General features: G+C 42.4%; 1 protein-coding gene across 1 annotated transcript in view; it reads left to right on the plus strand.

Moving 5' to 3' along the window:
- The first annotated feature begins 2,087 nt into the window (after positions 1 to 2,087).
- PTPN23 (protein tyrosine phosphatase non-receptor type 23) overlaps positions 2,088 to 23,676 on the plus strand; it is a 35,616-nt gene continuing 14,027 nt past the window's right edge. The window contains exons 1-2 of the mRNA XM_047094758.1: positions 2,088 to 2,221; positions 10,499 to 10,573. Of these exons, the coding sequence (XP_046950714.1) occupies positions 2,138 to 2,221; positions 10,499 to 10,573 (159 nt within the window). The 5' untranslated portion in view covers positions 2,088 to 2,137. The remainder of the gene's footprint in view (positions 2,222 to 10,498; positions 10,574 to 23,676) is intronic.

Raw genomic sequence — 23,676 nt, forward strand, 5'->3', positions numbered from 1 at the left:
TCCCCCAAATGCATATGTTGAAGTACTAACCCCCAGGACCCAGAATGTAACCGTATTTGGAGAAAGAGGTTATTAATTTAACATGGGGTCATGAGGGTGGGCCCTAATCCAGTATGACTGGTGTCCTAAGAGATTAGGACACAGACATGCAGAGGGAAGACCATGCGAAGACACAGGTAGAGGACATTCATCTACAAACCAGAGTGAGGCCTCAGAAGATACCAACCCTGCTAACACCTTCATCTCAGACTTGTGGCCTCCAGAATTGTGAAAAAATTAAATTCTGCTGTTAAAGCCACTCAGTCTGTGATCATATCTGTAATTGTAGTTCAACCCCAGAAGCACCATGTGGGGACAAGGTGGTCCCATTCTAAAGAGAAGGAGAGTGAGGGGCACCTGGGTGGCTCAGTCAGTTAAGCATCTGACTTCAGCTCAGGTCATGATCTCGCAGTTCATGAGTTCGAGCCCTGTGTCAGGCTCTGTGCTGGCAGCTCAGAGCCTGGACCCTACTTCAGATTTTCTCTCTCTCTCTCTCTCTCTCTCTCTCCTCCCCCACTCATGCTCTGTCTCTCTCAAAAATAAAGATAAAAAAAAAAGTTGAAAAAAAGAAAAGAGGAGAGTGAAGCTAGGGGAAGGAAGGACAGTAGGGCCAAAGGTGCTGCTCTAGGAAACTGATTAGGTAGGGACCCATCTGCCTGGCTCCTTTGAATCCTGGAGCCTAGTCAGAGATCTCTTTTGTAGCTGCAGTTCCACCCACCGGGAATGCCTGCCTCTCTAGGTCCTCCCTGTCTTAGGAGGAGGCTTCCTACTCCCAACCTGTCCTGTCCCTTTCTGACTGTTCCAGTCCATACTGACTTCCAACTGCTTAATCCTGACCCTTTGCTGTCTCGTGTTTGGGGCCTAAACTGTCTGTCCTGTGGCCAAATTGCTTCCTGTAGCTGCCTGCTTCATAGTCCCATGTCCTATCTTGCTTCTTTCCTTGCTCAGCGATGCTATGCTATGTCTCCCACCGCCATAGCCTCCTCTGGTCCCAGCTGCTGTGTCCAGGTCTAATGATTCCCTTATGGCTGGCCATTACCACACCATCAGAGGACCCCAAGATGGGCTACTTTATGTTCCTGCATTTCATTTACTATAAATTGTGTTGGGGCAACTTTCTCCTCTTCCTCATGGTTGGGATTTTTCAGGGCATGGGCATTATCTTCAATGCCTTCACCTATGGCCAGGTGACCTCAAGATGGTCTTCCAGAAATAAGCTCTTTTAAGGTACTGGTCAATTTTTCCCTTCCCTTAAAAAAATAATTGCAAGGTCCTGCATTTTCTTTTCAAAAAATTTTTATTGTAGTAGAATATACCTAACATAAAGTTTGTATTTTAATCGTACAATTTGGCATTAAGTGCATTCACATTGTTTTGCAACCCACCATCCATCTCTAGAACTATTTCATCATCCCATACTGAAACTCTATGCCCATTAAACACTAACTCCCTGCGCAGAGCCCCAAGTGGGGCTTGATGTCACAAACTGTTGAGATCATGACTTGAGCCGAAATCAAAGGTTGGTCGCTTAACCGACTAAGCCACCCAGGCTTAGTTATCTCTGCGTCCTACCTGGGGCTCGAACTTACAACGCAGAGATCAAGAGTGGCAGTCTCCACCATCTGAGCCAGCCAGGCTCCCCTTGCCACGTTATCTTTATAGAACGCCTGCCCCTGTCTTCTATGTCCCCGACTCTACTTGGGACTATAAGCTTATGGGCTCCAATGCACTTGCTCCGACACAGGAGCGCCAAGGCCAAGGCCAGGACCCGGGTCCTGGCTAGGGAGGGAGGAGAAAACCACCCTGCCCCAGCTCCGCAGCTAAATGGAGGAAGACTATCATTCCCAGACACCCTTTCGAAGGGGGCTAGAGATTCGCTTTCCACGCCCTCCCCGCGGAGGAGTGAGCATGCGCAACGGCAGCTGTGCTTAGAGCTGAAGGCTGCGCGGGGGAGGACTGCATTTCCCAACAGGCCCTGCGTGCAATTTTCGGCCCCGCGTGACGAGTGACTTCCGGCGTGGAGGGGCGGGGCGCGAGGCTGAGGCAGCAGCTGGGGCAGCTAGGGGAGCGGCCGGGTGGCCGGCGGGCACAAGCCGCCATGGAGGCTGTGCCCCGCATGCCCATGATCTGGCTGGACCTGAAGGAGGCCGGTGACTTCCTCTTCCAGCCGGCGGTGAAGAAGGTAAGTGCATCCCCCCCCCACCCTCCTACCTCTCCGGCGTAGCTCCGTCTGCCAGCGCGTGACGCCCCCTGCGCGTCCATCATCTCCCTAGGCCCTGGTCGCAGGGTCGGATGAGGCCAGGAGGGGCCTCCCCTGGCTTTTCTCAGCCTGGTTCCTCCTCCGCCCTCCGCAGACATTCCTCTCCCCTCCTCGCCCGCTCGGGGCCAGCATCCGCAGCCTTTTTAAAACCCGCTTCCCTACTTCTGCCCCGGGCCATCCACGGTTCCCACCGAGGCACCAGACTTCCTCGGTGTGACGCTCCGGACCTAGTTCTGCTCCGCCCCTCCTCCACGCCGGGACCGCCCCGCGGGGGAGCGGTGGGCGGCCCTGGCCGTCTAGTTTGAACTGTGCCCTCCGTGCGCTATCAGTCCAGGAGCGGACTGGGATGGACGCCGGTGATGGCTCAGCATATGTGTTTCAAGATGGGAACCAGAGGAATGCCTGACCTCTGCGTTTGGGGTCTCTCTGACACTTAGTGCGATTCTCTCCGGTCTCTTGAGAATAAGAACCATATTCAGGAGCCCCCTTGGGCCGAAAGATACAGGTCCTTGTCATTTTGGGGGAGGGTTATTGCTTTTCTTAACTGCCCGAAGGGGATACCAGTTGTAGCTCCTGAAGAAACATTTGCAGTCGTTGTGTTGAACCGTCAGTTGGACGGGGAAAACAGGCAGGTTTGGTGGTGATGGAGGAAGAGACCTCTGGCGAGATCAGGTGGGGCTGGTACAGAGAGGGGCCAGGTGTGTTGAATGAGCATCGGGTGCCCTCTGAGACATCTCCCGTGGGGAGGGCCACCTAGTTGCAGTGGGTCAGAGCAGAAGAGAAAAGGAGCCAGGTTGTTGCGGGTTGGCATCCTTGTGTTTTCAGTAGAGCAGCTACCAAAGTAAGTCCCAGGTAATCTAGGCAGTGCACCACCCAGCAGGGTGCTGAAGAAGAGGGTTAGAAGAAAGACAGTAGGTTTGGAAGTAGTTACCCCAGTAAACTATCTCCCTCCTCTTTATACTGCCCCTGCCTTAGTTCAGACACTCACAGTTTGTATTCCTTTGATTCTGTCATTAAATCTCTTTGGGTGTCTGTTTCCTCATTTGTAAAGACAGGAAATTAGATTAATCTAAAAGTTAAGAGTTTTGTTACCTTTTCCTCAGACTTTGGTCTTCTATCTGCTCTTTCATACAAGCACAATTAGATGACTTTTTCTAAAACAACAAAACTCCTTTGTTTTCTAGTTCAGTTCCAACCCATTTAGAGGTCTGCCTGACCAACCCCAGTTCTTTCAGTATTTTTTGAGGGTCCAGTGTGTGCTTGATCTATGTATTTGTTACAGATTCTGTTCACATTCAGCCATTTGCTGTTCCCTTAACATTCTCTGTATATTTGCTCTTCTCTGCCTTTGGTTGTGGATTTTCTCCCACCCAGAAGAACTCTCATCTTTGCCTTGTGGGATGGGAATGAGATCCTTCTTTAATGTCTGTATATTCTGTCCATCTTTCAAGGTCCAGTTTAAGTTCTGTCTCTTCCAAAAGGCTTCTTGAATCCGTTCATCTGGATTAATCTTTCCCTTCTCTGAATCCCTTTTTCCATTCTTTTCCTGGTGTTAGTATGTGTGCTATGTTTTAATTCCTCTATTCAATTCTAAGTGACCTGGGAGGCATCTGCATGCTGCTCGAAGCCTAGCAGGGCCCCCTCTACGTAGTTGGCATTCAGGAAAACATTTCTCAAATGATTGAATGACAGTCGAAAGGGAATTTAGACATGGTGACTATACATTTGTGGAAATCCAGTGGATAAAATCCTAGCCCAGAAAATCCTAGGAGACGTTTTGTTTTTAACTTATCCTTTGATATTCTGATCACTCTTGCCTAACCAACAAGGTTTTATGTGAGTAATGACTTCGCTGGAGTAGTTGCTCATTACCATTTAGCCTGAGGTGGTATCAGATGCAGAAGAAACTTCGTTTTGCAGACATCACCTCTTTTTGTTTCCTCTTTGGGATTGGGGAAGATACTACCAGTTTATTTGATAGGTTAAGATTGGGGCTTGTATTGCGTGAACCCACTGAAAAGGAACAGCAGCCTGTGGGTAGGCTGGGCTCGAGAAGGGCCAGCTCCCTCGGAGTACCCTGGATCTCTTCCTGCAGAGAAGACTGCGGAAGCCACTGCAGCCTGGGAACTCTTCCTGACCTGGACTCCTCTCCTCAGCCCTAGAGCCCCTACTCTGCCTCTGCCACTCGTACCCTTGTCGTCTTCTACCCTTTCTCTCAGCTGTGGGAACCTTCACCAATGACTTGGAGCTGAGAGGTAGAATTTAATGTAGAATACTAGGGTAAAAATGGTTCTGTTGAGGTCAACCTGTTGAGCACTATGCTGAGCCTTGGTAATACAGATGAATAAGAGACTGTTCTTTCTTTCTTTTTTTTTCTTTTTTAAAGAATTCAGTTTAGTAGAGGAAACTTAAAATTAAATAGTAATATTAGTGGAAGTGTATGTGCACTATACAGAAGTACCAGCCTAAGGAGGGGCCATCAGAGAAGGCTTGGTGGGTTTTGAAAGATGAATAGGAATTTTCTAGATAGCTAAAGGGCTTATTTCTTTGTGAGGCCTGGGCTGTTGAAAAGACCTTTCATAGTGGTTAGTATTAGTTTTCGCTCCTGATGGACATGCCTTCAATTATGGAATAATGTGAAATAAGAGCCAAGAGAACAGCAAGCTGGTTTTGAGCTGCAGTGCCAAGCTTTAGGTTGGGATACCTGGACCCACATAATTTTTTAGTGGGAAAATGCTGCTGTCTTTTCACTTTGTTTCCTGTGCTTTGGAGCCCACAGTGCTGACTCATTGGCAACTAATGAAGGCTGACCGATACTTTTCATCACTGAGTGATTTTGGTGACAGGTGTTGGTGTTTGAAGTTGTTTCCTCTTGTCTCAAATATCTGCCTTTAATCAACTGCATTAGAGCTTAAGTCAAGCTCACTTGGACTTAGGTGTTAACATCCATCTCTGATTCATTCATTGAACAAATAGTTATTGAGTGACTATATGTGCCAGCCCTGGGAATTCAGGGCTATATGTTATAAAAATTCCTGCCTTCATGGAGCTTACCTTCTAGGGTCCACATGGTTATCTATCCTCAAGGGCAGACGTATCATGTAGTAGCCACCCTGCCAACTCAGTGACTTCTTGGCCTCTCTCTTCCCCACCCTTAGCTGGATTGATTTCTGAATCTCCACTTTTCCACCAGGTTCCTCCAGAGAATCTGCCCACTATTCAAGGCCTGCCACCACTTGGCTTCAGCCTCCTTCTCTAATTCATTCCCCCAGACCTCTCCTATAGGAACTTTCAGTCTCTTTTCCTTCCACATCTGGTCATTGTTCTTGCTCTGGTCCTTACTGGAATTCCTTTCTTCCTGTTCATCACTCAGGTTGAACCATACCTCCTCAGGGCCCCTTTAGCTGCCTGGCTGTTATACCACACTCCTAAATTCAGACCAGGCCTACCGCTGTTAACACTCAGTTGACCTGCACCACAGAGTGCACACTCTTATTACCTCTTCTTACTGTTGATCTTATTCACGTGTAGGTAAAGCCTCCTTTTCAGGTTTGTGGAATCCTCCCCGCTGCGATTTCTCATGGGATAGTTGACTCCTTTGAAACACTTGCTACATAGAAAAGGAAATCAAATGGCCAGAGGCCTAAAAGGGGGCCCTGCCTTCTCAACAGTGAGGAGCATGGGACATTGCCAATTACCTGTGGTGATGACCTGTCTTTTCTCTTATCACAGATCTGGAGTTACCGAGCCTGTCTGCCCACTGTGTTTTACAGCAGAATGGCTCCAGGAACAGATGACGTGCACTGTCCAGTTCATTCTTCTCTGATTTTAATCTCCTACACCAAAAGCCTGTATCCATTTCACTTGAGATTCTTTCCTTTCCTCGGGAAGTAATAAATACTTACGTGTGGAGAATGCTTCATAAGTGTTGGATGAATGACCTAGTCTAGTTCTGGCACCTGCCAGGAGATGTAACTTGAGTTGTCCTTGCTGGTGTTGTTTAGAAGAGATGTGGGAGAGATTCCTTGAGTGTAGAGACAGAGGTTAGACTAGGCGAGGATGAAACTCTGTTCTCATCCTCAGTACTGTTGGCTTGTTATTTGGTTTTAGGTTTGCTGACACCAAGGGGCAATCCAACTCCTTTCTCTGAATAAAATTAATCTCATGTGAAATTCAGTAGCAAAACATATATCGTATTGTATTTATTAATAATCCTATATGTGGGACTTAGTTTTGTGTGTATTTCCATGGACCCCCAAGGAATCCCCCATTTCCCCATATTTGAGTAAATCCTGCAAGTGGAGAAAAGAGAAGTATATGTACAGTGAACGAAGGTAATGTTTACACCTGTGATGCCTTTTATTCTCTTTTCTTCTTGGATTATTGCTTTAATTAGTTCCGTGAAATTCCAAGATGTTCTATCAAATTAAGAGCAAAAGCTAAACACCGCCAGCATCTGGGGGTGGGGGGGGGGGTGGGAAGCATGCACAGAAGAATGAGAACATGCTAATTAATACAAGAGAAAGTGACACAAAAGGAATATCCCTGGGTCAGGAGTCAGGAAACCTGGCTTGGAGTTCTAGTACAGCCATTGCTGATCTCTAGTTTCCATTTTTCCAATCTGCAAAAGAATGGCAGGACCTAGGATGAATGTTTCTCATCTGTGATGAATGTGATCTTATCTGCCTACAAAATTCTGTGCCATTTGTTGCTCAGTAAAAGAGCCGAGTAGTATCATGGAAATAGCCTAGACATTGGAATCAGACCGACCTTGCCACTTAATTGCTAGGTGACCTTCAGCTGCTACAAATGATTATATAACTAATCTGGTCCTCATTTTTCTCACCTATAACATGGAAATAATATACCTCTTAAGCCTGTGAGAACAAGAATTAATGCATGTGGGTCCCTATGAGAGGTCTTCGCATACTATATTGATATTTCTCTGGAAATGGCCTTTGTATTCTTATTGTTTGCACTTGTAACTCCTTCCTCTCTTCTCCACCCCCCCCCCCCAGTGGCTCTGATCCTTAGACATGCTCTCAATTAACATAGGCATGTCCATAGGTCTTATTGTTTCCTCAGAAAAGGATCCCCAACTTCTTCAAAGTCCGGCCGGGCTCTGGAGGTTCTCTGGGTCCTGTTGACCCTAACTACCTGTTGGTTGTGTGGGTGCATTGGGGTCCTGTCATTGCCTTCTATGGTGTTAGTGACCTGCTGCTAGGCCTTCTATCTCAGATTGTCGGGAGCTTCACATCCTGACCAGACTTTGTTCTGAGCTCTGTAGAACACAGACTGCAAGATGGTCTCTGTTTTTTGCTCTAGAACCTTCAGCCAGCCTTTTTCCTCTCTTTGGTGGGGGAGTGATCTGCAGTCATAGAGGACTCCATCAGAGTTTAAAAAATAACCTGGCTGCTCTATTGTGGCTATGAGATTCACTATGTGGCTAGAGATTCATTTTCTCTAACTCTTTCCCCAGAATTATTTATGAGAACTGTATTAAAAATAGAGGGAATGAATTGGTCTAATGTGCGATTAAGAACCTGGGCTCTGAAACCCAAATGTTTGGGTTTTAGTTACTGTTCCATCAGTTATTAGTGCTGTGAACTCGGCAGATGCCCTGACCTCTTTGCCTCAGTTTGTTCATTTCCTCATCTGTAAAATGGTGATGATAATAGTATCTACTGCTTTGGGTTGTTACAGGGTTTGAGGAACTTTTTAGGTGCTCACCACAGAGCCTGGTCTGTGGCAGGAGCTCAGTCAGTTTTTCCTGCTGCTGATCTTAGAGGAGGAATGAGACAGGTAGAAGGTGACCTCTTAAGGACAGTTTGCTGGGGTTGGGAGCAGCCTTTCTCTCTCCTTCACCATGTGTGAACAGCAAGGACAGGTGTTTTTAGCGACGCCAGGAGAAGCCTTGTTTCTAAGACTCCAGTATCCCTCTATCCCATGGGGCCTCCAGGCTGTGTGTACTGTTACTCTAAAACCTCTTACCAAAAGGGAATTAATCAAGGAATACATTCCCATTTTAGTCAAGTTCTACCTTACAGCCCAGGCCACACTTTATATTTATGGTGTTTGGAGGGCTGGTTGAGAAGAAGAGGTTTGGCTAGATCCAAGCGAGGATTGCAAACCAGGAGCCCATAAACGGGCTTAAGAGTGTCTGCGAACTCCTAACATTGTTTGCACATTTTTGCGTTTGTGCATAGTTGAGTATTTCTAGGAAGATTTCTTTCATGGCTTTTATCATATTGTCAAAGGACTTACAGAAGGCCCTGTTGGGCAGAATGTCCCATCTTCTGAATTTTTCGGAGTGTCTCCTTTTAGTATTTTCAATTTGTTCATCCCTCCTCTGCATTTCCTGTAAAGGCAGCCATTTGCTGAGGATCTAACACATACTAATGAGGCCCCTGCTGTTCCTGACACACTCATTGATTGGTGTGGATTGGAGGGGTGTCACTGGCATGACCCTGCCACAAGGCACAGTCTGGTGCAGGCATGTTTGGAATGTAGAGAGAGCAGCAGCTGAAGTTCAAGGAGGTGACATTTCATCTGAGTCTTAATGGAGAAGAGGTGACAACATGGGGACAGGTATTGAGACCTGAGAGCAATTCCATAGGACTGTTGGCTGGGTGTCCCTGGAACATGCTAGAGGACAGTCTTTGAAGGCTGTTGGGAGCAGGTTGTGAAGAGCCCTGAACTCTGTGCCTAGGAGATTAGATTTGGACTTGGAGGCTCTGGGGAGCTACTGTTGCACATTCTTTTTAGATTACAATTTTTCTCTTTAGATTGCAACTCATTTCTCATAATCTCACTATCCTAAGAAAAGCATATTTTGGTTTATTTTTTTCCCCAGGTGCATGTGTGTTTCAGAAGGCTCTGAAGTTAGGAGTGACATTGGAGTTGTGCTAGAAAGATCATTCTGGCCTCTAAGTAAGCGATAGCTTTGAAGGGGTTGCAAGAGGATAGAAAGGAGAGCTCATGGGCACATGGGACTTTCAGGAGGTAAAGCCAACAGAAGAGTGGTCAGGGTCAGAGGTTTTGGGAACGTGACTGGGTGATGCTGAAACAATTTCAGCAGTAGCCTCCCTTCTGTCTGTCCCACCTCTCCCTTTCCCTGCCAGGGCAGATAGGAGCTGTTCCACAGCCTTCCAGGTTTCCATGTGGCCAATTCCCTAGCCATGAGGCATAGGTCCTGGGAAGGGACCTCACAACAGGTGAGTGGGCCACAGACATCGTGCGAGTGTGCTGCTGGACAGAGAGGCCACCTCTTTTCAGTCTTTGAACCTCAGGGAACCTGTGAGGTGGGCATCAGTGCTCAGTGTTTGTGGAATGGATGCATCTGCCCCCCTCCCCCCACCCAGATTGCTAACTCAGGCAGCGGGAACTGCAATGGCAATAGTTCAGCTGCCTTAGCCTGTTGATCTTAGGTAAACAAGGGGCCTTTTGGCCCAGGCTCTGCCTCCAGACCGATGAGTGTGCTCATTGTCCTAGAGAGTCAGCTCCAGAGGTGAAGAGTGCTGTTGTGGGCGGGCATGCCAGTCCCCTCTCTGATGCGGGCAGTGACTTTCCCGTCTCCTGTCTGGATCATTCCCATCACACACCTGTGGGCCTGTCCTCATGTAAATCCTTTATTCTGTGGTGCTTTTTCCTAGCGAGAAGGGCTGGCTGGTGAAGAAGCCTTTGCACTCCCACTCTTACTTGGTATCTCTTGTCTGTGTTGGCTGTTGGGTTGGGATTATGGTTGTGATCTCAGAACACAGCAGGGTCCAGTCCTTGAAGGAGTCTTGAATTTGTGGCCTGTTTTGGGATGCTCAGTAGGATCCTATTTCAGCCAGCTAAGTTCCCCAATTCCTGACCTGCCAGAGCCCTGGACTTTACAAAGAGGGCAGTAGCATGACAAAGACCAGCCAGGGTGTTCACACAGGGTCATCCAGTCTTACTTTCCATTTTGCTCAAAGGTGGAGGCTCTCATGGTCAGCTTTTAGTGCTGCCCTGTTACTGAGGTAGAGTTCCCGGTGGACCAGGAGGTAAGCTCATGCTTGTGGGTCTGGACCCAATCCTGAGCCCTGACTTGTGACTTCCAAGGACTCTGGGCAGGAGTGGGAGCCGGGGAGTGTTTTGTATTCCTGGCTTACATCTCTCTCTTTCTCTCTCTCTCTCTCTCTATGTGTGTGTGTGTCTCTATGTGTCTCTCTCTAGTTTGTCCTGAAGAATTATGGGGAGAACCCAGAAGCCTATAATGAGGAACTGAAGAAACTGGAGTTGCTCAGACAGGTAGGAGGATAGTATTTTTATGCACATATGAACAGGATTGATTTGATAGGGAGGTAAAGAAACCACCTGGAACTGTGTTCTTCTTCTAATTTAGTATTTTTTCCTCTGTAAAAGCAGCAAAATTAATGATAGAAAAGTTTGAAAATGTAAAAAGTAAAAAAAATGTAAAAAGTAAAAGATAAACTTAAAAATCCTTCTCAGAAAGTTTTGCATATATATTTTATAATTTATACATATTTATATATAATTTATATACTTATATTTAAATGTGTATGTATGTTTATATACTATATATAATTATAACAAATATATATGTTAAATTATATAAATATGTATATGTGCGTGTGTATATATATATATATATATATATACATATACATATATAATATGATTGACCTTTTAACAACATGGGTTTGAACTGTGTGGGTCCACTTATATGCATTTTTTTTATAGTACAGTACTATAAATGTATTTTCCTTATGATTTTTTTTTAAGTTTATTTATTTTGAGAGAGCGCATGCTTGCGTGCAAGGGACTGGCAGAGAGTAAGGGAGAGAAGGGATCACAACCAGTCTCCATGCTGTCAGCACAGAGCCTGGCTTGGGGTTCAAACTCCTGAACTGTGAGATCATGACCTGAGCTGAAACCAAGAGTCCAATGCTCAACCAACTGTCACCCAGATGCCCCTTCCTTGTGATTTCTTTAACACTTCCTTTTCTCTAGTTTCATTGTAAGAGTACAGTGTATAATACATATAACATACAAAATGTGTGTTAATTGACTATTATCAGTGAGGCTCTGGTCAACAGTAGGCTATTAGTAGTTAAGTTTTTGGAAAGTCAGAAATTATAGTGGATTTTTGACTGCATGGGAGTCAGTGCCCCTACCCAGTACCCCCCTCACTGTTTTAAGTGTCAACTGTGTATACTGTATAAAACCACAGTAGGATCATACACCACCCAAACTGCTTATGTAGTCTGCTTTTTTCACTTCATGTATTGTAGATTTGTTTCTGTATTGATGAAAGTAGAACAGTAGTATTTTTAACGTCCTGTAATCATCACATTGCACTAGAATTTAATTAGTCTTGTCTCAGAGAACATTAGGTTATTTCAGTTTTCGGCATTGTGAATATAATCCCTGTCTGCATTCTTGGGCACATATGGGATTGTTTCTGTAGGAATTAGTGGGCAGATGGGATATACTTGTTTTCATGTGCACCCCTAACTCTGATGATATATATGCCTACTCCTGCTGTTACTTTTCACTTCTGGCGGTCTGGTAGTTGAAAAGGGTATTTAATTTTAATTTTCAGTTATTTCATTAATAGTAAGGTTTCACAGTTGTCAGTGTGTTTGTTGTATACCTTCTTTTAGAAATTGTCAATGTCCTTTGCCATTTTTCTATTTTTTTTTATTTAAAAATTTTTTTAATATTTATTTATTTTTGAGAGAGAGTGTGCGAGCAGGGGAGGGGCAGAGAGAGAGGGAGACACAGAATCCGAAGCAGGCTCCAGGCTCTGAGCTGTCAGCACAGAGCCTGACATGGGGCTCAAACTCATGAAGTGTGAGATCATGACCTGAGCTGAAGTCGGCCACTTAACCTACTGAGCCATCCAGGTGCCCCTATTTTTCTATTCTATATAGGCATACCTTGTTTTGTTTTCTCTTTAAGACTTTTTTTTAAAAACGCTTATGTATTTATTTTGAGAGAGACACAGAGTGAGAATGGGGGAGGGACAGAGAGAGAGTGAGAGAGACAGAATCCCAAGCAGGCTATGCATTGACAATGCAGAGCCGGATGCAGGGCTTGAACCCACAAACCAAGTGATCATGATCTGAGCCGAAACCAAGAATTGGAAGCCCAACCAACTGAGCCACCCAGGCGCCCCTAGGCATGCCTTGCATTGTGCTTTGCTTTATTGTGTTTTTTTTTTAAGATTTTGTTTTTAAGAATCTCGATAACCCAACATGGGGGGCTAGAACCCACCACCCCAAGATCAAGAGTCCCATGCTCCACCAACTGAGTCAGCCAGGCACCCCACTGATCTGTGATCAGTGATTTTTGATGTTACTATTGTAATTGTTTTGCGTACTACAGACTCCATATGAGACTGAACTTAATCAGTAAATGCTGGGTGTGTTCTTATTGCTCTACTAACTGGCTGTTCCCCTGTCTTTCTTTCCTTGGGTCTCCCTGTTCCTTGCGACACAACAATATTGATATTAGGCCAATTAATAACCTTAAAATAACATCTAAGTTTTCAAGTGAAAGGAAGAGCCACATGTCTCTCATTTTAAATCAAAAGCTAGAAATGATTAAGCCTAGGGAGGAAGGCATGTTGAAAAGTTGAAAGGTAGGCCCCTTGCTCGTTAGCCAGGTAGCCAAGTGGTGAATGGAAAAGATAAGTTCTTGAAGCAAATTAAAAGTGCTCCTCCAGTGAACACGTGATTAATAACAGAACCACATCAGCCATTGCTGATGTGGAGAAAGTTTGAGTGGTCTGGATAGAAGATCAAACCAGCCACAACATTCCCTTCAGCCAAAGCCTAGTCCAGAGCAAAGTCCTTACTCTCTTCAATTCTGTGAAGGCTGAGAGAGGTGAAGAAGTAAAGTTTGAAACTAACACAGGCTGGTTCATGAGGTTTAAAGAAAGAAGCCATGTCCCTAACATAAAAATATAAGGTGAAGCAGCAAGTGCTGATGTAGCATCTGCAACAAGTGATCCAGAAAGTTTGGTTAACATAATTCGTGAAGGCAGCCACACTAAACAACGGATTTTCAATGGAGACAAAACTTAGCCTTCTGATGGAAGAAGATGCCATCTAGGACTTTGACAGCTAGAGAGGAGAAGTCAATGTCTGACCTCAAAGCGTCAAAGAACAGGCTGACTCTCTTGTTACAGGCTAATGCAGCTGGTGACTGTAAGTTGAAGCCAGTGCTCATTTACCATTCTGAAAATCCTAGGGCCTTTAAGAATTATGCTAAACATACTCTGCCCGTGCTGTATAAATGGAACAACAAAGCCTGGATGGCAGCACATGTATTTACAATGTAGTTTACTGTATTTTAAGGCTCCTGTTGAGACCTACTGCTCAAAAAAAAAAAAAAAAAAAAGATTCCTTTCAAGATATTACTGCTCATTGACAATGCACATGGTCACCCAAGAGCACTGATGGAAATGTACAAGATAAATGTTGTATTCGTGCTAACACAACATCTGTTCTGCAGCCCATGGATCAAGGAGTAATTGTGGCTTTCAAGCTTATTCTTTAAGAAATCCATTTCTTTTTTTTTTTTTTTTTTTTAAGTGTTTACTTATTTTTGAAAGAGAACATGAGCAGGGGAAGGGCAGAGAGAGAGGGAGACACAGAATCTGAAGCAGGCTCCAGGCTCTGAGCTGTCCGCATAGGGCCTGATGTGGGGCTCAAACCCATGAACCGTGAGATCATGACCTGAGCTGAAGTTGGATGCTTAACTGACTGAGCTACCCAGGTGCCCCTCCTGTTTTTATTTTTTAATTTTTTAAATGTTTTTTTTTTTTATTTTTGAGAGAGAAAGAGACAAGCATGAGCAGGGGAGGGGTAGAGAGAGAGGGAGACACAGAAGCTGAAGCAGGCTCCTGGCTCTGAGCTGTCAGCACAGAGCCCAATGCAGGGCTCAGACCCACCAACTGTGAGCTTATGACCTGAGCCAAAGTCGGACACTCAACCGACTGAGCCACCCAGGCGCCCCTTTAAGAAAGATATTTCTAAGGCTATAACTGCATAGATAGTGATTCCTCTAATGGATCTGGGCGGAGTAAATTGAAAACCTTCTGGAAAGGGTTCACCATCCTAGATGCCATTAAGAACAGTCATGATTCATGGGAAGAAGTCAAAATGTCAACATTCATGGGAGTTTGGAAGAAGTGGATTCCAGCCCTCACAGATGACTTTGAGGGGTTCAAGACTTTAGTGGAGGAAGTAACCACAGGTGTGGTGAAAACAGCAAGAGAACTGGAAGTGGAGCCTGAAGATGGGACTGAAGTGCTGTGATCTCGTGATCAAGCTTGAATGGATGAGGAGTTGCTTCTAATGGATGAGCAAAAAAAAGTTTCTTGAGCTGGAATATACTGGTGAAGATGCTGTGAAGATTGTTGAAATGACAACAAAGGATTTAGAGTATCATGTACGCTTAGTTGATAAAACAGCGAGACTTGAGAAGATTGACTCCAGTTTTGAAAGAAGTCCTATTGTGGGTCAAATGTTCTCGAGTAGCATTACACGCTACAGAGAAATCGTTCTTGAAAGGAAGAACCAGTCAGTGCGGCAAACTTCATTGTTGTCTTGGTTAAGAAATTGCCACAGCCGCCCAGCCATCGGTGACCACCACTCTGAACAAGTCAGCAGCCATCAGTGTGGAGGCAGGACCATCCACCAGCAAAAAGATTACAACTCACTGAAAGCTTAGATGATGGTTAGCATTATTTTAGCAATAAAGTGCTTTAAAAAAATTTTTTTTTAACATTTATTCATTTTTTGAGAGGCAGAGTGAGACACAGTATGAACAGGGGTGGGGCAGAGAGAGAGGGAGACACAGAATCTGAAGCAGGCTCCAGGCTCTGAGCTGTCAGCACAGAGCCCGATGTGGGGCTTGAACTCACGAACTGTGAGATCGTGACCTGAGCTGAAGTCGAATGCTTCATGATTGAGCCACCCAGGCGCCCCAATAAAGTGCTTTTAAATTAAGGTATGAACTTTTTAAAGATCTAATGCTACTGCACACTTAGTAGACTACAGTGTAGTATAAACATAACTTTTATATGCACTAGGAAACCAAAAAATTTATTTTGACCCACTCTATTGTTTTGGTCTGGATCTGAACCTGCAATATCTCTGATGTGTGCCTTTACCTTTCTTCTTACTACTTTGTAAGACTTATTCACACATTAATGATATTGCTCCTTTATCTTCTATGATACAAATTTTTTTCAGTTCATTGTTTTTGTTTATTATGTTTTTAATGCACACTTCAGATTTTATATATAAATGTGTAAGGTCCATCCCATCCTTCCTTTTACCTGGCTTTGCTATGCACCCAGAAAAGCTTTGTCACCCATGTAAAATTGTGAGCAGTTACATATGTTCTGCTAGTACGTGTACTGGTTGATTTTTACTTAAGTCTTTATATGACATATATTTAAGTATATGATAGGTAAGGGGAAGCTTGTACTTTAACTTTTTCTCCATATGTTTTCTACTTGTTGGAAACACTCTTATACTGAATTCTTATATGTACTTTAGGTCTTTTCAGAATTTCCTGTTCTCTTCCACCATGTATCTGCCTGTGACAGGTCCACAGTATTTTAAGTTTTGTATCTATTGTAGTTTTTCTATCTGCTAAGACTAATTCCTGGTGATAACTTTTCTTTTTCAAGTTTTCCAAGGCTATTCTCAAATGAGTATTTCTCAGTGAACTTAGAATCTTTTTGTCAAGTTCTGCAGAATAGTGTTGGGAATTTTGTGAGCTCATACACCTTACAGGTTGATGAGATAGAATTAATATCTTTATGAGGTTGCTCTTCTCTGCATTTATTCATATATATTACACACGTGTGTGTGTGTGTGTGTGTGTGTGTGTGTGTGTGTGTACATCTTTTTTTTTTTTTTTCCTCCCCAGGCTTCTCAGTAAAATTTCCTTCATGTAGGTTTTTCATATGTCTTGTTGAGTTTATTTCCAGATTTTTTTTTGGTTGTTGTTGCTATTGAGTGTCCTTCCCCCTTCTATTATATATATTTTTCACCTGTTAAGAGCTGGTGTAGAGAAAAGCAACTGAGCAATTTAAGTTTATTTATTTACATATTTGAAAGTAATCTTTACATCCAATGTGTACTCAGACTCAAGACCCTGAGATCGAGAATTATACTCTCCTCAGACTGAGCCAGCCAGGTGCCCCTCCATTGCAGATCCTATCCATACATTTTTCGATTTGGTTAAAGTTTTACCAGTCCTTGCTAGTACTAATTTCTGAATAGCTGATATAGAGAATGTTGGTAGTCTATGGGAATGCAAGCTGGTGCAGCCACTCTGGAAAACAGTATGGAGGGTCCTCAAAAACTAAAAATAGAACCACCCTGTGACCCAGCAATTGCACTACGAAGCATTTATCCAAGGGATATAGGTGTGCTGTTTCGAAGGGACACCTTCACCCCCATGTTTATAGCAGCACTATCAACAATAGCCAAAGTATGAAAAGAGCCCAAATGTCCATTGATGGATGAACCGATAAAGAAGATGTGGTATGTATATACAATGGAGTATTACTCAGCAATCAAGAAGAATGAAATCTTGCCATTTGCAACTACGTGGATGGAACTGGAGGGTATTATGCTGAGTGAAATTAGTCAGAGAAAGACAAAAATCATATGACTTCACTCATATGAGGACTTTAAGGGACACAACAGATGAACATAAGGGAAGGGAAACCAAAATAATATAAAAACAGGGAGGGGGACAAAACAGAAGAGACTCATAAATATGGAGAACAAACTGAGGGTTACTGGAGGGGTTGTGGGAGGGGGGGAAATGGGCTAAATGGGTAAGGGGCACTAAGGAATCTACTCCTGAAATCATTGTTGCACTATATGCTAACTAATTTGGATGTAAATTAAAAAAAAAAAATGTTGGTAGTCTAATTGAAAATACATCCAAAGTTAACAGGTCACTTGTGTACTAAAAAGTCACGAGTACTATTGGTTTATTGCAAGGATGACTGCTTAGATATGTGGCCGGTGATAGACCAGAAAATACTAACAGCTAATGATTTCTACAGCACGTATGTACATCTCTGAGACCCGAGCTCAGTCAAGCCAGTACAGACTTCAGACCTTCAGACTTCTAACAAAAATCCCAGGGGGAAACACGTCTTAACAACAGAGCATAAAATGATTAGGAAGATAATATATAAAAATATATTATTTGTAATTTGTTAGAAACCTTATTACAAGGAACTTACCTGACTTTTAAAAAATATTAAAACATTTTTTTCATTGTGGTAAAATACAGGTAATGTAAAATTTAACATCTTAAACATTGTTTTTTACAGCTTTATTGAGGTATCGTTTGTATACCATAAAATTTACTCAATTTAAGTGTATAGTTCAATGAATTTTAGTAAATTTATGGAGTTATGCAGCTTTCATCACAGTCTAATTTTAGAACATTTGTTATATCCCCAAAAGAAACTTCTTGCCCATTTGTGGTCATTCCCTGTTCCTATTCCCAGTCCAGACAGCCACCAGTCTGCTTCCTGTCTGTGTAGACTTTCCTTTTCCAGAAATGTCTCAGAACTCCTTTAGCCTCAGTTTCTTTGTCCAAAAAATGGGTTTCCCGATGATCCTTACTTCATTTTATCATTGTGTGGATTAAGTGAGATAATCCAGTATTGGTCCAATGTCTGGTATTCAGTAAGCACTCAGTGAGTATTAGCTATCATTATTATTTTACTTAGCTATCTGCAATCCTTAGGGATTAAACCTGCCATGTTTTCTTAGATCTAAAATAATTAAATCAGATTTACTCAACTGCCTTTTTTTTTTTTTTAACTGAACTTTAAACTACTTTTATTTATTCTTTAAATTTACATCCAAGTTAGTTAGCATATGATTTCAGGAGCAGATTCTTTAATGCCTCTTACCCATTTAGCCCATCCCCCCTCCCACAACTCCTCCAGCAACCCTCTGTTTGTTCTCCATATTTAAGAGTCTTATGTTTTTGTCCTCCTTCCTGTTTTTATATTATTTTTGCTTCCCTTCCCTTATGTTCATCTGTTTTGTATCATAAAGTCCTCATATGAGTGAAGTCATATGATATTTGTCTTTCTCTGACTTCGTTTAGCGTAATACTCTCTAGTCCATCCATGTAGTTGCGAATGGCAAGATTTCATTCTTTTTGATTGTCAAGTAATACTCCATTGTATATATATACACCACATCTTCTTTATCCATACTTTTGGACATTTGGCTCTTTCCATACTTTGGCTATTGTTGATAGTGCTGCTATAAACATGGGGGTGCATGTGTCCTTTCAAAACAGCACCCCTGTATCCCTTGGATAAATACCTAGTGCAATTGCTGGGCCATAGGGTAGTTCTATTTTTAATTTTTTGAGGAACCTCCATACTATGTTCCAGGGTGGCTGCACCAGTTTGCATTCCCATCAGCAGTGCAAAAGAGATCCTCTTTCTCTGCATCCTCGCCAACATCTGTTGTTGCCTGAGTTGTTAATGTTAGCCATTTTGATACGCGTGAGGTGGTATCTCATTGTGGTTTTGATTTGTATTTCCCTGATGATGAGTGATGTTGAGCATCTCTTCATGTGTCAGTTGGCCATCTGGATGTCTTCTTTAGAGAAGTGTCTATTCATGTGTTTTGCCCATTTCTTCACTGAATTATTTGTTACTTAGATGTTGAGTTTGATAAGTTCTTTACAGATTTTGGATACTAACCCTTTAGTTCATATGTCGTTTGCAAATATCTTTTCCCATTCTGTCAGGTGCCTTTTACTTTTGCTGATTGTTTCCTTTGCTGTGCAGAAGCTTTTTATTTTGATGAGTCCCACATCTTAAGCATTTTTTGTGTGTGCATCGTAACCATTTTTAAGTGTATAGCGTTGTTAAGTACGTTTACATTGTCATGCAACCAGAACTCTTTTCATCTTGTAAACCTGACACCTTGCACCCATTAAACAACAAATCCCCATTTCTGCTTCCCACACCCTGGTAACTACTGTTCCACTTTCTGTCTCTGTGAATTTGACTACTTTACTACTTGACATAAGTGGACTTACATAGTATTTATCTTTTTATAACTGGCTTATTTCACTTGGCAAAATATCCTCAAGGTTCCTTTGTGTTTTAGTATGTTTCAGAATTTCCTTTTTTCAGGCTGAGTAATGTTTCATTGTATATACATACCACATTTTGTTTATTCATTTATCCATTGATGGACACATGGGTTGCCTCCACCTTTAGCCTATTGTGAATAATGCCACCGTGGGTGTGAATGGGTTGTATGTGTAATGCTCATGTACAAATATCTGTTTGAGCCCCTGCCTTCAATTCTTTGAGTATATATCCAGAAATGGAATTGCTGGTTCATATGGTAATTCTATTTGTAATTTTTAGAGGAACCTCCATACTGTTTTCCACGGCAGCTGCACCTTTATATTTCCACCAACAGTGTACAAGGGTTCCAGTTTCTCCACATCCTTGCCAGCATGCATTATTTTCCATCTTTTTTATAGTAGTCACCTTGAGGAATGTGAGATGGTATCTCATTGTAGTTTTGATTTTGCATTTCCCTAATGATCAGTGTTGTTTAGTATCTTTTCATGTATTGTGTATCTGCTTTGGAGAAATGTCTATTCAGGTCCTTTGCCCATTTTTGAACAGAGTTTCTGTTGTTATGTTGTAGTTCTTTATATGTTCTGGGTATTAACTCCTTATCAGATACATGACTTGCCAATATTTTCTCCTATTCCATGGGTTGCCTTTTCACTCTGTTGATTGTGTCCTTTGATAGTCAGAAGTTTTACTTTTTTTTTTTTTTTTTTTTTTTTTTTTTTTTTAAATTTTTTTTTTTTTCAACGTTTATTTATTTTTGGGACAGAGAGAGACAGAGCATGAACGGGGGAGGGGCAGAGAGAGAAGGAGACACAGAATCGGAAACAGGCTCCAGGCTCTGAGCCATCAGCCCAGAGCCCGACGCGGGGCTCGAACTCACAGACCGCGAGATCGTGACCTGGCTGAAGTCGGACGCTTAACCGACTGCGCCACCCAGGCGCCCCCAGAAGTTTTACATTTTGATGTAGTCCTGTTTATCTGTTTTTTCTTTTGTTTCCTGTGCTTTTGGAGTTCTACTCAAGAAATCATTGCCAGATCCAATGTCACAAAGATGTCCTTCCTTTGTTTCTTCTCCTTTGTTTCTTCTAAGAGTTTTATAGCTTCAGCTCTTAAATTTAGGTCTTCGATCCATTTTGAGTTTATTTTTGTAAATGGTATAAGGTAAGGGTCCAACTTCATTCTTTTGCATGTAGATTATAGTTTTCCCAGCACCGTTTGCTCAAAAGGCTGTCCCCTGTTGAATGCTCTTGGCACCCTTGTCAAAAATCATGTGACCCCATGTATTAGTTTACTATGGCTGCCATAATAAAGTACCACAGACTGTGGCTTAAATAACAGAAATTTAGTTTCTCACAGTTCTAGATGCTGGAAGTCTGAGATCAAGGTGTTGATAGGGTTGATTTCTTCTGAGGCCTCTCTCTTGAGCTTGTGGATGGCCATTTTCTTGCTGTATCTTCACATAGTTGTCCTTCTGTGCATGTCTGTGTCCTAATCTCTTCCTATAAGGACAACAGTCCTATTGGACTAATGCCCATTTGTATAATTTCAGTTTACTTTACCTCTTTTAAGGCTTTATCTCTAAATACAGTCACATTCTGAGATAATGACGGGGGTAGGACTTCAACATATCAATTGGGGGCAGTACAGTTCAGCTCATAACATCGTATATGCAAGGGTTTATTTCTGAGTTCTTTCCTCTCTTTCATTGGTGTATATGTCTCTTTATGCCAGTATCACATTGTTTCAATTATTGTAGCTTTGTAATAAGTTTCGAAATTAGCAGTTGTGAGGGGCCCTCCCGGGGTGACTCTCAGTTGGTTGATTGTCCGACTTTGGCTCAGGTTCTGATGTCATGGTTTATGAGTTCAAGCCCCGCATCGGGCTCTCTGCTGTCAGCCTGGAAGCCCACTTCAGATCTTCTGTCCCCCTTTCTCTTTGCCCCTCCCCCACTGGTGCGCCCGCACACACAATGTAATAAAACATTAAAAAAATTTTTTTTTTAAATTAATTGTGAAATCTTTAGCTTTGTTCTTCTTTTTCAAGACTGTTTTGGCTCTTTGGAGTCCCTTGAGATTCCATATGAATTTTAGAATGGATTTTTCTCTTTCTGCAAAAAATGCCATTGGGATTCTGATAAGGATTTCACTGAATCCCTAAAGATCAAAAATCCAAAAAAGTAGATCATTTTGGGGGAGGTTTGCCACCTTAGTATTAAATTTTTTTAATACATGAATATGGATATCTATCCATTTATTTATGTCTTTAATTTTAAAGTTTTTGGCAAAATTTTGTAGTCTTTTGTGTTCTTGGTTAAGTTTACTTCTGTGTAATTCTTTTTGATGCCATCGTAAATGGAATTTTTTTTAAATTTCTCATTTTCTAATTGTCCATTGTGATTATATACAAACAAATGAATTTTGTGTACTGATTTTTTTATTCTGCAATTTTGCTGAATTTATTTCTAACAGGCTTTTTATGAACTCTTTAGGGCTTTCTATATATAAAATCATGTCTGTATACAGAGATAATTTTTGCTTCCTCCTTTTTAATTTAGATGCCTCTTATTTCTTTTTCTTGCCTGATTGCTCTGGCAATCCAGTATGATGTTAAATAGAAGTTGTACAAGTGGGAAGCCTGTCTTATTCCTAGTCATAGAGGAAGAGCTTTCAGGCTTTTACCAGTTTGATATGATGTTAGTTAAGAGTTTTTCACATATGGCCTTTATTACGTTGAAATAGAGGAACTTAACTGACTTTTGTAGAAGGTGACACTGTTCTTAGGAAATTTGTCCAAAAGGTGAAATATCTCGCAACTCTGTTTCAAAGAAGTTAAAAACAACTTTTCCTATCTGAATAACAAAAAGTTGAAATAAAAATTTTACTTACAATTTCAAAGTGTAGGAGATTGTATCTTTCTCTCAAAGCAGGGATAATTGTTTTTTTTTTTTTTCTTGTTTTATTTTAGAGAGAGAGCACATGAGCATGTGCCAGTAGGAGGGTGCAGAGAGAAAGAGAATCTTACTCAGGCCCCACAGCCAGTGTGGAGCCAAATGTGCTACTTGATCCCATGACCCTGGGATCATGACCTGAGCCAAAATAAAGTCAGACGCTCAACTGACTAAGCCACCCTGGTGCCCCAGTTGCTATGTTTATATATACTAAAGAGGTAAACTACTGTGTATAAATTGAATTTTTTCCTTTGTTTTGAAATATATTAGTCTCTTATGTAGAAAACAAAAAGTGGAGTCACACATCTTTGTTAAAATAATTTTAGCTTTGGGGCGCCTGGGTGGCGCAGTCGGTTAAGCGTCCGACTTCAGCCAGGTCACGATCTCGCGGTCCGGGAGTTCGAGCCCCGCGTCGGGCTCTGGGCTGATGGCTCGGAGCCTGGAGCCTGTTTCCGATTCTGTGTCTCCCTCTCTCTCTGCCCCTCCCCCGTTCATGCTCTGTCTCTCTCTGTCCCAAAAATAAATAAACGTTGAAAAAAAAAATTAAAAAAAATAATTTTAGCTTTTATAATTGCCCACGTATGTACATTTACTGTGATCTTTATTTCTTCATGTGGCTTCAGGTTACTATCAAGTGTCCTTTTGTTTTAGCAGTTCTTGCCGGGGAGATCCGGTGGTAGTGAATTTGTTCAGCTTTTGTTTATCTGGGAATGTCCTAATGTCTCCTCAGTTTTGAAGGACAGTTTTGCTGGATATAGGATTTTTGTTTGCAGGGTTTTTTTCTTTTTCTTCTTCTTTTTTTAAAGTAGGGCTCCATGTCCAGTGTGGAGCCCAGTGCAGGGCTTGAACTTAGATCAAGACCTGAGATCAAGACCTGAGCTGAGGTCGAGTTGGATGCTTAACTGACTGAGCCACTCAGGCACCTTAGCAGGCGTTTTTCTTTCAGTTCTTTGAATGTATGGATCTACTGCCTCTGGTCTCCAGAGTTCCTGGCGAGAGATCTGAGAATCTCTTTTGAGGATCCCCTGTATGTGATGAGTCGCTTCTCTCTCGCTGCTTTCCAGATTCTCTGTGTCTTTGGCTTTTGACAGTTGACTACAGCGTCTTGTGTGGGTCTTTTGAGTTCATCCTACTTTGAGTTTTTTAAGTTTCATGTCTTTCACCTAAGGAGTTTTAGGCCATTATTTCTTCAAATGTTTTCTCTGTCCCTTTCTTTCTTCTTTTTCTGGGATTTCTACAGTGCTTTTGTTGGTCTGCTTGAAGATGTCTTCA

Source organism: Lynx rufus, unplaced genomic scaffold (genome assembly GCF_022079265.1).
Source record: "Lynx rufus isolate CCGP_SWC_20201006 ecotype Redwood Valley unplaced genomic scaffold, mLynRuf1.p SCAF_4, whole genome shotgun sequence".
Lineage (NCBI taxonomy): Eukaryota > Metazoa > Chordata > Mammalia > Carnivora > Felidae > Lynx > Lynx rufus.